The 16,123-nt window shown below is 41.1% G+C and overlaps 2 protein-coding genes and 1 long non-coding RNA gene across 5 annotated transcripts; 2 read left to right on the forward strand and 1 right to left on the reverse strand.

Moving 5' to 3' along the window:
- Nucleotides 1-552: 552 nt before the first annotated feature.
- LOC120665915 (anthocyanin 3'-O-beta-glucosyltransferase-like) lies at nucleotides 553-14,570 on the reverse strand. Of its 2 annotated transcripts, XM_039945637.1 has the most exons (3): nucleotides 14,409-14,569; nucleotides 14,322-14,332; nucleotides 553-1,299 (listed from the first exon to the last, which is right to left on the reverse strand). In XM_039945637.1, the coding sequence occupies exon 3, from the start codon at nucleotides 1,195-1,197 to the stop codon at nucleotides 685-687; it is 513 nt and encodes a 170-aa protein (XP_039801571.1). In that variant the 5' UTR covers nucleotides 1,198-1,299; nucleotides 14,322-14,332; nucleotides 14,409-14,569; the 3' UTR covers nucleotides 553-684. The 2 variants fall into 2 exon arrangements, with proteins under 2 accessions (XP_039801571.1, XP_039801572.1); XM_039945638.1 differs by having other exon boundaries at nucleotides 14,322-14,570.
- On the forward strand, nucleotides 4,015-6,421 carry LOC120665914. Its single transcript, XM_039945636.1, has 5 exons — nucleotides 4,015-4,647; nucleotides 4,734-5,054; nucleotides 5,130-5,235; nucleotides 5,307-6,018; nucleotides 6,118-6,421. The coding sequence occupies exons 1-4, from the start codon at nucleotides 4,046-4,048 to the stop codon at nucleotides 5,997-5,999; spliced, it is 1,722 nt and encodes a 573-aa protein (XP_039801570.1). The 5' UTR covers nucleotides 4,015-4,045; the 3' UTR covers nucleotides 6,000-6,018; nucleotides 6,118-6,421.
- Nucleotides 12,474-13,865, forward strand: LOC120665916. Of its 2 annotated transcripts, none has more exons than XR_005671435.1 (5): nucleotides 12,474-12,529; nucleotides 12,605-12,679; nucleotides 12,750-13,299; nucleotides 13,377-13,616; nucleotides 13,694-13,865. It is a non-coding gene; the product is annotated as an uncharacterized LOC120665916 (long non-coding RNA). The 2 variants fall into 2 exon arrangements; XR_005671436.1 differs by having other exon boundaries at nucleotides 12,481-12,529; nucleotides 12,608-12,679.
- Nucleotides 14,571-16,123: the final 1,553 nt, after the last annotated feature.

The raw sequence follows: 16,123 nt of genomic DNA on the forward strand, positions 1-16,123 counted from the left end.
TTGGAATGTTTGAAAGCTTGCCTGTATGATTGTCTCTAGTGCAAGTGGGAGATTGTTGGTGATATGCCCAAGAGCCCATCATCACAATACGGTTTATAGGCCCAAGAGGATATTGATCCAAGAGGGATTAGAGTTACTAATGGGCCTATGAGATAGAAGCCCATTAGTACGCCCTATATATACGAGGGAGGGGCTAGGGGGGCGGAAACCCGGTGAGCCGCGCCACCTCCTAGCCGCCGCCGCTCCCTCTCTCTCTCGGCCGCTGCCCATGCCGTGCGTGCAGTGCTAGCACACCGACGCCTGGCGTTTCATCCCCGTACGTGTGGACTCCGTGGAGGCGCTGCTGCAACTGCTGCGCTGATCGGCCGCTGGGATCAAGTACGAGAAGCTCGGTTCGTGGGACGTGATCGACTACTTCCTCTACATCGACGCGCGACTTCTTCCGCTGCGCTGCGCGTCTAGTGGTAACGATCTATGATCTTCTACTCGTAAGTATCTTAGATATATACGGTAGTGATGCTAGCGTAGACTATCCGTTTCCCTACACCGCAGCCTCCACGAGCTTCCCTTACTTCCACTCCAGCTCGTTCTTCCTCGGGTCCACACCTGCCCCTCCTCAGCGCGACGCGGTGCGGCAGACCAGGCAGGGACACGACGGCGTCAGGGTCGTCTGGAGGGAGCCCCTCAAAAGGGTTGTTGTGCCGCAAAGGAGGCGTTGCAGGCCCGGGCGAACATGCTGGTCCCAAGGAAACATAGCCGTGGGATGCCATGCTCAGCGGCGGCATCCGTGGTCCACGGGTAGAAGCTGTCGGCCACGACGGCGTCGGGGCGGTGGTCAGCCAGGAAGCGGTCGAAAGGCTCGCGGAGCAGCTGGACCACTTCCAGCAACTTGGACCTGTCGGCCTCTGAGCAAATTCCGACGACGCTCTCGACGCCCGGCGGCAGCCCGACGTCGGGGAAGGGGACGGTGGAGATGTCGATCGTCGGGGCGCCGGTGCCGCGGACGGCGTCGTTGGCTCGGTCGACAACCGAGCGGATGACTGCGGCGTTCACGTGGGTGGTGAGGATGGTGCACTTGATGCCGTGAGAGGCGAAGAGGGCGGCCATGTCAGCGACCGGAATGAGGTGGCCCGGCGCGACAAACGGGAAGAAGAGAACATGTAGATGTAGTGGCTGCTGCTCGTCGTTGTAAGCCATGGATGCTTGCTTGGCAGCACCCTTCTTCTCTGGAAGCGTCTTTGGCGACAAAATTGGATCGATTCCTTTATTTGCCCGGGATGTCGAACAAGTTACCGCCCCCATACACTACAAATTGACACCCCCTTTTGCAACGGATAGATGGCAACACATAATTTATTTGTTGCAAGGAATAAGACATCAATGTTTACTAAACCATTGGAAGCATATCCGCTAAGACAACAACGTTTACTAAACCGTTGGAAGCATATCCGCGCTCCTATGTGCCTTTGTCAGCTATGCGGGACTTAGTGTTTTTTTTAATTTATTTTACAACAAGCAAGCTCTTTTGATGCGCTGTGTATGAGGTTGATGATTAATAAAATAATATACACAGGTGCTGTCGACAAAAAAGGGGCAAGACAAAGGTTCGAACCTGCGACCCCTCCCTACAGGAAGACATTATACCCCGTAACCAGTCGAACTATCACTGGGTTTTGTTTATTGTCTCACTAAATTTTAGTTATAAGAATAATAATGCCGGATCCAGAACATATAAGTTATATATGATATAACACTTCGCACCCTAATCACGCCGCCGCACATCCTATACTGTACGCACCCTAATCACGCCGCCACCACTCTGCGTGGTGGTACCACGCCCGCGCTCCTAATCCCCTCTGCATCGCCCCATCCGGTTCCGTGTTCTTCGTAGCTCCGTGCAAGTGTGGCTGGGCAACACCACAAAAGCAGTAGCGCAGGACGCAGCCATTGGAGAGACAGCGACTGCGAGCGCCGAGCAGCAGGCCAATAGGTATGTCTTGAATTCTCCAACCAATTAAGCCAATCAACATCTCTTTGTTGATATCGTGCAGTTTGACCCTCAATCAGTAGTTGCGAGTACCCCGTTCAATTAATTAAATCGATATCAAGTGTCATGCTTGCCCGCACTAGCTTGACTATTGTGTCCTGCTAGCTATTTACTGAAGCATTAATGTTAATATTCAGTCACAGCATACCACAGTGTTTGTAATGCTCAAGTTGCTATATGGGATTTTTAGCATTCAAATCAAATAGAATACCTAGCTTGGATGTAACCTAAAGGGATCCAAATTAAATGTTGACAAATAAATATGAACTTACAGATGCTATTTATCTATTTATACAGCAAGAGCCTTTTATGGTTTCACAATGGATTTAAAGATCATCAAGGTTCTTTTGGGCTGTCCTAGGCTGTCCTAAAGGTTCTGCTCGGTACTTAGCTGGTGTAGAAGGATTTGTTGAATTTGCATTCAAAAACAAGCCCCAAGATACCAAGATTTATTGTCCATGTCATGAATGCGTGCATACTAGTCTCTTATCCAGGGATGAAATATATGAACATTTGGTCTGCAATGGGATACTTGAGAATTATGAGCAATGGGATTTTCATAGTGACCCTTCAGTGCATCAAGGATGGGATTTTCATGGTGACCCTTCAGTGCAGCACACCGTTGATCAACAGCCACAATCTCAGAATGAAGAAAGGTATGGCAACATGAATCAGATGCTTCGTGAGGCATTTTATCACATGTATGATGACATACCTATGACAGATGTTGGAAATCTTCCAAATCCACCTGTTAGTGGGCCAAATTTAGAAGTAGAAGAGTTCTATAAACTGGTTGAAGATTCACAAAAGCCTTTATGGGAAGGATGTGATTTAACGCTGCTAACTTTACTTGTGCTTTTGTTCAATGTAAAATCCATGAACAAATGGTCAGATAAATCATTAGGTGATCTACTTGGTATTTTGCAGAAGGCTATTCCAAATGGAAAGGAACTGCCCAAAAAATTTTATGAGGCTAAGAAAATTATTTCCAAATTTGGCTTGGGCTATGAAAGTATTCATGCGTGCCCAAATGATTGTGAACTGTTTTGGAAAGACAAGGCAAATGATGATTTTTGCTCAAAGTGCAAGGCTTCTAGGTGGAAAGGTATGGAGCCTGAGACCAAACTAACAAAGAAGCAAAGAAGGAAAGCAACGCCTTGTAAAGTGTTAAGATACTTTCCTGTTAAAGACAGGCTGAAAAGGTTGTTTATGTGCAAAGAAACAGCACCTCTCCTAAGATGGCATGATGAAGAGCGCATCAAGGATGGTGCACTACGACATCCAGCTGACTCCCGAGCATGGATAGACTTTGATGAAAAGTTTCCACAAATTAAGTCAGATCCACGGAATATCCGATTTGGCTTAGCCACCGATGGATTTAATCCATATGGGATGTTGAGTTCCAAATATAGTTGTTGGCCAGTTGTTTTGGTAATATATAACTTACCTCCGTGGTTTTGCATGAAAGAGCATTATCTAATGTTGTCTTTAATAATTCCTGGTTCTAAAAGTCCTGGGGATAAACTTCATGTGTACCTTAAACCACTTTTGGAGGATCTGAAAGATTTATTTGTAAATGGTATGCCAACATATGATGCATCAAGAAATGAAACTTTTGATTTGAGAGCAGCAGTGCTAATGACCATTAGTGACCTACCTGGCTTGGGAATGCTTGCTTCTCATATGGTTCATGGAAATTTTGCATGTCTACCTTGTGGTGAAAATGTATGGTACAAACGTCTGAAGCATGGTAAGAAATCTTGTTTTATGGGTCATCGTCGATTTCTTCCTCTTGAGCATCCTTTTCGTTTGGACAAGGATGCATTTGATGGAACAATGGAGCTTCAAGCAGAGCCACAAACTTATTATGACCGTCCAATTTTGGATGAAATCACTGCATTAGGTAATTTCAAGGACTCAAAAACTTACAAGTCACTAAGTAGTCTTTTCATATTGACTTACTGGGATGATAATATTCTTCGATATAATCTTGACGTGATGCATATAGAGAAGAATTTGTTTGAAAATTGTTATGGTACACTATCTGGTTTAGATGGAAAATCAAAAGATAATTTAGAAGCTCGTAAAGACCTCAAAGAGATGAACATTAGGGAGGACCTGCACCCACAAGAAAAACCTTCAGGCAAGTTCTATTTGCCACCTGCAAGGTTTGCTATGTCTAAAACTGAGAGACATGCATTTTGTAAAGTGCTTCAGGGCATAAAAGTTCCTGATGGCTACTCTGGAAACATATCGAAATCTATAAATTGTGCTGAAGGGAAACTTATTGGTCTCAAAACACAGGACTGCCATGTTCTACTTCAACAGCTCATGCCTATTGCTCTAAGGGGCATTATTCCAGATGATATCACAGCAGTAATGTTTGAGTTGTCAGCTTATTTTAGAGGAATATGTTCAAAAGTGCTCCGTTTAGATGACCTTGACCGCTTGGAACAATCAATTAAAGTTACACTATGCAAAATGGAGATGATATTTCCTCTTGGATTTTTTACAGTTATGGTTCACTTAGCAGTACATTTAGCAACTGAATGTAAGTTGGGTGGACCAGTTTGTTATCGATGGATGTACTTCATCGAAAGGTACTAATTCTTAATAATACCACTTCATTGTTTGTGTTATTTATTATATATAAGATACTAAATTGATGCTTTTCCATATGTTACAGGTACCTATGCAAATTGAAATCATATGTTCGCAATAAAGCTCATCCAGAGGCTTCAATAGCGAATTCATTTTTGGCAGATGAGTGTATGGTGTTTTGTTCTAGGTACCTGGAAGGTTTCTCCACAAAGCATAACAAATCATCAAGGAATGAGGAGAACCAGGATCATCATGAATCTGACTTATATGGAGAAGTTTCCTCTTTGTTTCCTCCTGTAGGAAAACCATTGGGAAGACCATCCAGTTTTATTTTAACTGATCTAGAGAAACTGCAAGCACATAGATATGTACTATACAATTGTGAAGCTGTCATTCCGTACTTGAAGTAAGTGTTACTGACATCTATCAGCATATTTTACATATGTTGCTTTAAAACTGAATCCGTGTTAATTTCTTTTAGAGAGCATGCTGCTGATCTCAAAAGAAGAAATCGTCAACGTCGTCTATCTTTGAAACACATTGAGAATATACAGAATAGAGAGTTTCCGAACTGGTTCAGAGAACATGTAGGTATCATGGTTTATTTTATTTTCAAAAAGAGGAAAAATTGACCTAAGTATATTTTGTGATGATACAGATCATGCAGTTGGAGCAAAAACATGGTAGCGATAGCATCGATGAGGACATTAGATGGCTGGCTCGCGGCCCATTGGATGCAGCAAGAAGACATAGAGCCTTTAGCATCCGTGGTTTCAGATTTAGAGCCAAATGTTATGACAAGACGACACAAAATAGTGGGGTTGTTGTGACTGCAAAAACATCAAGTTATTCTTCTAGAGGAGATACTAACCCTATCCTTGGAGATATTACCTACTATGGCAGGATACTTAATATAGTTGAGTTGGACTATTATGGAAGATTCTCAGTGGTGTTATTTAAATGTGAATGGGTTGATGTCACTCGAGGAAAGGGAGTGAAAATAGACAAATTTGGATGTACACTTGTGAATTTCTCACAGCAAATTCACAAGGGTGATAGGATTGAACACGAGCCTTTTGTATTTGCCAATCAAGTTGACCAGGTGTTCTATGTTGATGATGACTATAACAACCCAGGATGGTCAGTTGCATTGAAGATGAAGCCAAGAGATGTATTTGAAATGGGAGAAGAATGGAATGATGTAGAATGTGAACCTTATCATGTTAGTACTCTTGAGGACCTTTTTGCTAATTCACATAATAGTTGTTCATGGACTAGAAGAGATGTAGAGGGTACAACTGTACAGGAAAAAGATGTAGATCCTAATAGAAGCTCTGATGAAGAAGATTGATAGCCCATCAAAATTAAAGGTTAGATATGTTTGATTTTTGTACTGCTCAATATTGTATAGCTGTACTAAGATTATGTAATAGCTGACAAGTTTCTTTTACATGGTTTGTATTATTCAGGTCGTGGTCATCAGGCCTGATTCTGTTGGCTGAGGGCCACATCCTGGGCTGGGAACTGTTTTGCTTTATCATATAAAGAATCTTGTGGTCTATGGTTTCATCAGAGTCGGCACCATCAACTATCAGAGGCTTGAGTGATGCGGCTTTGGATGTTGTAGTAGTTCTCAGTTTCTTTGGTTGCCCAGCTTTAATGTATGCCATATGGCTTGCGTGTGTTTTGTGCACTCTGAACCTGGATGATGTATGGTTGCTTTGTAAATAAAGAAGGGGAAACCTTTTTTTCTAAAAATAAAGATTTGAGAATTCACAATATAATGACACGGGGTCACAGGTTGTACGGTGCCGGCAAAACAGAGATCACATTGGAAATTTTAGATTTCAGAATATAATTGTTTATATGTTAATCACAAATGCGCCTTTCAAGATTTGATTTCTAAAATAAAAATAAATCACCAGTTTAGGTGCGATTTCTAAAAAACAAAAAAAATCTATAAATATTTGATTTGTAATTAACAAAATAAATGTGTCTTTCAAAATTTGATTTTTAAAATAATAAAACAAAAATTCCCAAGTGGCCAGGGACGCGTGTAGGCGCGAGGAGAGACCAAGGGGCCATCTAGGTGTCCTCAGCGGGCCCTCCTGGGTCCAGTTGGCCGCGGACGCGCCGTGGATGAGGTCCACCGGCGAGGTACGGGCGAGCGGCGGCAGAAACAGAGAGCGAGATGAAGATAGGGGCCTTTCTGTAATTTATGAAATCTTAGGGACCTCTCGGTAAACTAAAATTTTCTATATTTTTCGGGGCTCAAATGAAAAAGTGCTGAATACAAAACTTGTGTAACTTTTCAAGATCTACAACTTTTGTTTTAGGTAAATTTTCATTTGAAGTCCACATTTTGAACTAATTTAAAATTTCAAACTTGCACTAACGGGCTTTGATTTTTATCTGATTTTTTGTGGGATTTTGCTGAAAGTTGAAATGAGCACATGTCATTTAAGGTACCATTTACTACCCAAACTTATTTTGGTTCATATTTTTGAATAGGATTTGAATATGTCTTTAACCCCTTTACTCTCACATATTATTTTCCAAATGTATAGTTTGACTTTTATTTGACCTTTTCTTTCTGAATTTAATTTCCAAACCTTCTATAATTTAATTGAGTGAATTGATCTGAATTTTAGTGCACAGACACCAGGGGTGTCACAACCCTCGCTAAAGTGCTGACCCTAGCGGGGATGACCATGCCGCTGCGACTTAGTTGAGGTCTTGCGGGGTTAGGGCTTTGGGCGGAGCTGGCCGGGGTCGTCTGATGGATCATTCCCCCCAACACCCGGAAACAACAAATGTAGATCTCAAAAAGTTGAGAAACTTTGTATTTGACAACGTTTTCATTTGAAATCATTTATCTAATGAAATTATGGCCAGATTCTTCACATTTGAAATTCCATTTTTTCGTACGACCTCGGATGGGTAATTGACCAAAAGTAAAGTTGTAGATTTCGAAAAGTTATAAACTATTGATAACTTTTTCATTTGAATCTGTTTACAATCCCAAATATTCATTTAATTTGGATCTAACACTAATAACCATATTTTTAATTTAAACTCAGCGTAATCACTTTTTTGTTTTTTTGTGGCTCCCGCCACCTTTTCCAAGGCCTATAATATATTTGGATCTGTAACCTTCTCCCGCCATTGTTTCCCTCTTTTTTTATTTGGTACCTTTTTCCCGCACACTTGTAATCTAATTATTGAGAGGTCTAACAATGGCCCCACCGTTCATAGAGACTAACTGGAGTGGACTGTGTGAAAACAGCCTGGGAACCGCCCCCTGATTTGTGGATCTCGTCAGTTATCCCAGCTGAAACATGGTCCATTTTCTATTCTTTGCCATCGCACAAGCACTCCATAGTCCATACCTCTCCTCTTCCTGCTGCAACCAGGGCGACGTAGCAACGCACCGCGGCACCGCGCGCACGGCCGCACCAACACCGGTCCCTGTCGCCGCCTCAAGAGTCACCGTCGCTCGACCCAGATCCAGTCCGCTCCGCCGCCGAGACTGCCCATCGCGGTGAATCCGGTAGGCGGGCGGGCGCGTCTGCCCATCCCTGAGTACTGCTGCTTGATCTCAGGCCCGGCCCCAAGGGGGGGGGTGGCGGGAGGGGCGGCTGCCGTCACGGACATCCGACGCCCGTACGCCATCACGCCATGTGGATCGAATTCAACGATTCAAGGCGCCTCCCTCAGGCTGTGAGATCGTGACTGCGTGAGTGTTCTTCGACTTTACCTCTTTGCATGCATCACAGATCAGGTGATCGCCATGTTTCCATCACCCGTCTCAGACCCTTCTTTTGCTAATCAGTTGATCAATTCAATCCTGACTATCCTACTATGTTATTTAGTTAATTTTTGTCACAACAGAACACATCAAGGAGACGAGGAGAGTAGATAAGGTCATCTATTTTAGCGAACTAATCTGCTGGTCAGGAATCAGACAATTAGGACCAGGTACTGATTGAGGTTTCCTTTAGTGCCTACTCCACTAATTATGCAATTGTTTGTTCCTTTAATTACAGCACACAAGCACGTTATCTAGAAAATATCCATCTGGCAGTGAGAAAAGGAAGAAATAAAATAACTAGGAGGTTAAATATCCATCTGCCAGTGATAAAAGGAAGAAATATAATGATGAATCTACTTTATACTATTTATCTATGATTGAGGAGGTTATTTGATATTCGTATACCTTAAGTGCTTATCAACATCATCATCATCATTATTATTAGTATTAAGAGAAGGGCCCCAAGATTTTTAGTTCGCCCTGGGCTGCTAAAATCTCAGGACCGGCCCTGCTTGATCTTTCTCTGTTTCACTGACATTTGTTCGTTTGTTAATCTCTACAATAAGACTTGTACCTTTAATCTCTATATACTAGTTGTAGTTAAAATAGAAGTCTTACTTTTGTTTTAATTTATTATTTCCATTCTTGTAGTCAAGGTTTCTGGTGCCCGTGCTTCAGGTAACAGAAAATGATTTTTTACCATGCTGCATCCATACGTAATTGGCTCTGATTGAATCTGTGGCATCACAAATACATCAGCATGTATTTAGTTTTAATCATCTGTGGCAAATGTGAAACTTCCGGTCTTGTCTGCACTTAGTCGATGGCCACAAAATGCAGGAATGTGATATAGGATGCACTAATTAACCAAGCCTTATATTGCTTTGCATTCTCCAAAGACACTATAAACTGATGACTGTTGATATATTCAATTGTTCACCTCTATCTTTCTCCAAAGATTACTAGATTATTCTACTACACTTGTTGTTTATTTGAGAATAACCTATGCTTTATTCTTATTTTTCTATTGGTGCTAAATTTTATTTAGATTGTGCATTGTGATACCATGGCGGAGGATATGTGGACCATAAATCTTGTATGCGATGGGGCTGATGAAGGACAGAAACGTGTGCAAAAGGAAATGGATAAAGATGAGATATGCTACTTCAACTTGATGGAAATGATCGAGCATTATGGGTACACATCAGTTGACTATATATACTACAGAAGAAAAGATGGCCTTGTTGCAATAGAACAAGATCCTCAGGTCATGGACATGCTTGCTGAGTGTGAGAGCCAAAAGATGGTTAGCTTGTTTGTGACAAAGCAAAGACTGGCCACATTAGCGCCTACCAATTCCAACAAAGAACCATCCAAATCTAAATCAAATAAAACCAAAGGTATTATAATGATCATATAATTTACTCCTCTAATTTTACTATAAACAGTAAAGTCTATGATAAGATTTGTACCTTTAATCTCTATATACGAGTTGTAGTTACAATGGAAGCCTTCCTTTTGTTTTAATTTATTATTTCCATACTTGCAGTCAAGGTGCCCGGTGCCCATGCTCTAGGTAACAGAAAATGATATTTTACCACGCTGCATCCATACGAAATTGGCTCTGATTGAATCTGGCATCACAAATACATCAGCATGTATTTAGTTTTAGTCATCTGTTCTTCCATAGATCCGGTGTTCTGTACTGAAAATATTAGTTTAGGCAAAGTAAAAAAATTTCAGACCAGGGTATCATGGTTTGACCTATATATACTATACTATTTTGGCTCTGCAGTGGCTATGGCAAGGGGTAGAAGGAAACAGATAATTCAGAGTCATGAAGAATATTTGTCAGAAGAGCATATTGGACAAGAGAGCCATGGGCAAAATACTGAGGCATCTGAACTCCATTCAAGTGCTAGAGGAGATCAGATCGATGGTGATGGTGATATTGAGGTTAATTTCCACGGTACTTACTAACCTACTCCAACTTTTTTATTACTACCAGAATGTGTTATCTATTTATCATTGAATATTTTGTGCTCCGTAACACTGCATAGATGAAAGTGAAGACAGAGTAAAGCGTGGAAAGACAAAACTGAAAGATATTTGGAACCTTCCAAAAGGTCATAGAATCGTGGTTAGATGCAATGAGCTGGATCAACCAATTGGAGTAGAGGCTGGGTTTCTAGGAAAATTTCTTGGCATGGTTGCTAGGAATGGTTGCTTGTGTAGCTTGAGCTACAAGGATTGGAGACTTCTAATAGGAAAGAAAGAGAAAAACACTGATGAACAAAAAAATAAAAAGGATATACTTAAGCAAGTGAAGGTACGTAGTTCAGCTAGGCACTGTGTAACCTTGTTGGTAATTTTTGATATTTCACTTTCATTTTTTACTGATGTATTTTGTTTTTGGCATATACAGATGAGATTCATGTACCCTTCTCGCATGGAAAAATGGATACTTCGAACCATTGGAGAGAGATGGAGGCAGCACAAGTCTAATCTGAAATCAATATATTTTGATGAGCATAAGAGCACAAAAGATAACCATAGTAATGTTCCTAATGGTGTATTTGATGATCAGTGGATTGCGCTTGTTGATTATTGGACGACACAAAAAGCATTGGTACATGGATTTGTTGGGTTCATATTTGTTTGCTTTCCATGCCCAGTAGATTTAATAAACATTTATGGAACCTAAATGCTTTTCTCTATCTCATCATTATATGGTAGGATATGAGTAAGAAAAACAGAGTAAACTGTACAAAGAAGAAGTCAACACATACAGCTGGAACAAAGAGTTTTGCTCGAAACAGAGAGGAGTTGGTAAATTCTTTTATAACTCAAACTGTACTCTTGCTACATCTATATGCTAATGATTATGAAGTTCTTTATATCTATTTTTCATTTTCACAGAGGGAAAAAGATCCTGAAAAGAAAAACCCTCATAGGGCTGTTTTGTATCTCCATACGCACCAGACTAAAAGTGAGAAGGACACAAATGCACATGTGGTAAGTTGTTTGTGAATGCTTCGTCTTTGATTGTTTACATCAGTAATTTTTCATGTTATTTTAATTCTTATTGGTGGTATGCATAGGGGGCTTTGAAGGAACTTATAGAGCAGCAGCCATGTTTAGCGGAGACTAGTCAAGGAAAGGTTGCATGGAAAGGAGATGCACTTAGTAAAATATTAGGAGAAGAAAAGCCTGGCCACGTGCATGGCTTGGGACTTGTTCCAAATCCTAATCAAGTGTTTGGCGCATCTGCTTCAAAGCGCCTTAAGAGTATAAATTTGACTTCACTAGATGAAATATCAAGTGAAGATGTAGTATCTTTGAGACTTGAAATGGAGAAGCTTGGGCAGCGTGTCCGGAATCAAGATGCCAATATACTACAGCTGCAAAAACATACCCAACAGGTAAATTTTAAAAAGTTCAATTCTAAGCATTTCCTACACTAACCTTCTGATTCCTTGACATAGGGATGTTTAGTTGATCCTGTCTATGCACCTAAAGATGGCTATTGTGCTGATGTGCCAAATACGAAACGAAAGGTACGTACCCCTTTAAAAATTGACAAGAAAAACAATATACTATAAATTTTTTTAATAGTTGGTTCTAATTTGTAGTTATTTGTCTATCAACAGCGAGTATATAGTGACCCTCAAAATCAAGATTCTAGCATGGATGGACAGCGAGTATATAGTGACCCTCAAAATTTCCAGGATTTCAGCATGGATGAACCACTGAATGATACAATGGTACAATTGAGTTGGATTTTGCATACCAGATTTATGTCAAAGATTTATTTGTTTTATTTCATCGCAGAATGGGCATGCTGACAATGTGGAGGATGATGATCTGCAGCCAGATTACGAATACCTTAGTCATGTACAGAAGGTATGGATGAGAGTGTTTTACTATGTTTGGCACTGGAAAGCTAGTAATGGTTGCCAGCTTTAACTAGAATTTTATGTTGTCCTTTAACTGTGACTTGTGACTTATGCTTGCAGAGGTAAAATCTTATGATGCAGAGAAAAATAGATGTTCTTAGCTCAAAGAAACAGGTAAGGAAGCTATTTTTCAGTGATGAATCATTATAAGGTATTTTGGTTAAATATTCTTTTGGTTCCTCTGTAAAGAAGGTGGCTGAGCACTCATATGGAACCACAAATTCGGACTCATCTACCCCAGCCACAATAAATATTAGCTTACAGGTATTCATGAAGCACTGCCTGTAGATTTTGTTGGTGAAAGAATATATTAATTTATTCTTATTCACTATAGACGGAGCAAGATGATTATGTGGAGAATGAGGATCTGCCAGCATATTACAGAGATAATTGTAGTAACGATAAGGTTTGCACACCAAACTTAACACATGGATGCAAAGCAATATATTCTGTTCATGTTGCTAAATACCGTTATTGCCACTGCTTTCTGAGTTTTCTAATAGAATGGCAGTATACTGTTCTATGAACTTTATCAAATTGTTGTATTAAACAAGCACATATTACAGGTTGTCTCAAAGGAAACATATGCTACTCCCTCAATTTTTGAAGCATCTCAGTACCAAATAAATATCTTTCTAGCATTGATATTTTTGTTAGCTTATTTTCCACAACTAAGTTATCGATTTTGACTTGTTACCAGCTGAACAAGATCTCAAAAAGGCCTAGTGCATCGGTACCTGCTAGTGTATAAGACACATCGCTTAAAACTTCATTTTATCCTTTTCTTAATTGTTCTTACAACTGGAGTCTAAGAATCCCCATATATACTTTTGTAGAAGAATCATCGTGGTACAGCAAGTTTGTCAACTGGCAATACAATGAAGGTATGATTATTCAATTTCTTAGACAGACTATGATCTATTATGTGCTTATTTGTTGTATGCATATATTTGTGAACCAGGTTGGCACCAAAGTATACTTACAGAGATGGAAAAATCGAAACAAGACTGTTGCAATGGGTAAACTAGTGAGTTGTGATCCAAAACAGAAACTTGATGGTGTTCAGCTAGGCAAAGAATTTTGGATGGTTTCTGTTAGTTTTGTAATGGTAGAAGATGAACCATTGATACGACCATACAAAAACTACAAGGTTCTTAGAGATGTAGAAGGAGGAGCCCATGTTGCATGGCCTTCAACTTTTGTACGGTCTTTTCTATAACCCATTGAGATTTCAATTCTCATGTGTGTCATATTATTTAATTTAATTTTCATTTGCAGATCGAGAAGATAGATATATGATCACAGCAGAGGAACGCTTGACTGAGGTGAAGGAAGGAGAAAGGAGGACAACTAGTATGCTAAGAGGGATCTTTTATATGTTTCATATTTGCTCACATAGTAACATGTGCTCTGTAAAAAAAATGTGTCATGAATTTAGATGGTACTTTGTAATGCGACAAATTATTTATAATATATATATATGGCTCAGTGTGCTTATTTTTATGTTGGATGGTATTGCATTTTTTATTAAATTGTACAATATAATATCTATTGTTGTCTCATAAATAAATAATTATATAATATTAATGAACGAATGGTTTAATCCATACAACGCATATAAGTGTTGCAATAAACTAAATCTATACGTTACAACAAACCATAGAGGCTATTCACACATGGTCTGTACAAACACATATAAGTGTTGCCATGATCAAATATTATGCGTTGCAACTTTGCAACGGTTATTACTACATGTTATCAACACATAAATAAGTGTTGCAATAGATCCTTGCAACGCCATTTTAGGCAACGCATACAAGATGCGTTGGTATAGACCCTACCAACGTATATATGAACTTTTAGCAACGCATATTTGCGTTGCAAAAGGGGGTGTCAATTTGTAGTGATATGAATCATCTGGTGCAAGATTTTACACGAATCTGAAGAAATCGAAACGAAAATCTGAACAGAACAGGAATCGAAGAAAACGTACCATGGACAATAGCTTCGTACGTACAGTACTTTGCAGAACAGAGAGCTGAAGAAGCCTGGGTTGTTGGGGATCTGCCGAATAGGTTAACCAGTGGCAGTCCGGCTAGCCTTCAGATGGAGCATTTGGGTGGACAGAATTGCGCCTCTCCAGTCTAGAGGACTGGTGATGTGATTGCTAACCAACCGCACGCATAGTTTTTTTTGAAGAAATAGGAGGGGTATTTTCCTACTGATTATCTATCTATACTATAAAGATCTAAAATAATTGAAAATATTTCTTAGTCAGATCGGGTCCAACTTACTCCTCAGTCCTCACGCTGGACCCACCTATCAGGGTCCAAGGAGGTGGAAGGGGTAGAGACCCATAAAAACAGAATGTTAGGAAATGTTTGTGCCAAAAAATAATTTTTTTCTCACCTGATATTGGATACCCGCCCGCGTACCCGCTCATCGGCCCACCCGGTCACCTCCGCCCGCGAAAACCCCGTCCTCCATCTTTCTCGGCTTGCGACAGCCGGGGGGCACGAGGATCCCGCCATCCACGTCCTCGCCGCGCTCGCCATTCGCGACCGGGATGGGTGCACCGCGCTCCGTGGCCCTCCCCTCCCACCGCGCTCCGTGGCTCTCTTTGCATCCTCTCCGGCTCTGCCGCCCGCAATGCTGTTTCCGCGGCGTCCGTGCCCGTCCGCCCGGCCTCTTAGGATGCCACCACAGCTCGCTTCCCCGAGGCTGCCGGGTGCGCTCGACGGCAGACCCCTGACCGGCCATCGCCAGCGGCGGGGAGGCTGCGGAGGGGCACGCTGCCGCGTCAAGCCGTCCGGGCCCTCAAGCCTCCCGGGCCGGCGGAGGAAGCAGCCTGAACTGCTGAGGTCAACCCATGCTGGAGCTCCTGCCTCATGTCGCTATAGTCATCCATGGAAACGGAATGCTACATCTGCGGTTAATATGTCATTCTCTATATTTGATATCTTCTCTCCGAAAGACCATGAGAATTTTCAGGATTGGAGTTGGGAAGATGAGTAAGAAAAGGCCACTATTACCTTCATATTAGATCAAATACAAAGCTGCAAATAACAATTGAATAGTCCGAATTTGTTGATTTTTTTCTACCTGCTAATAATAAGTCTCGTGGCCTTTTTTTTCCTTATAGTTCTTACATAATGCCAGTAGGAACAAAAAATCCATCCTTCAAAAAAGTCATTTAGTGATCATGCTCAGGGCCCATATTCTACTTGTACAGGTTTGCGATATGAGTGAGGTTCTACTTTGGGGTAAGAAAGATTTAAACTACTAATCTTTGTATACTTTAGTGTAGGAGACTTGTTATCTGATTAAAGTTTTTTAATCACAATAATCAAATTATAGGTTTGACCAATAGCTCATGTTCTGCCGAAATGGACGTAATTAATTATAGGTACGATGGATCCACCAGTCTCCAAGATTTCCCAAAGAGCCATTTTACCATGCTTGGAAATACTTTCCAATACTTTTGGATGCCTCCCAATATCTATGCAAAATAATAACTTTTGTTAATTTTATCATTGAAAGGGCATTGTTGTCATTGTGCATCCTCAAATAAAAAAAGGCACAAACGTCCGGCGTCCTGGAGGCCTGACCCTCGCCCCGCCGCCCTAGCCTGTGACACCGCTCAGGCCGCCGCCGCCGTGCCCTCGCCTGGAGGCCTGGCCGCTCGCCCCGCCGCCCTGTGACGCCGCT

Source organism: Panicum virgatum, chromosome 3N, assembly GCF_016808335.1.
Source record: "Panicum virgatum strain AP13 chromosome 3N, P.virgatum_v5, whole genome shotgun sequence".
In the NCBI taxonomy this organism is placed as follows: Eukaryota; Viridiplantae; Streptophyta; class Magnoliopsida; order Poales; family Poaceae; genus Panicum; species Panicum virgatum.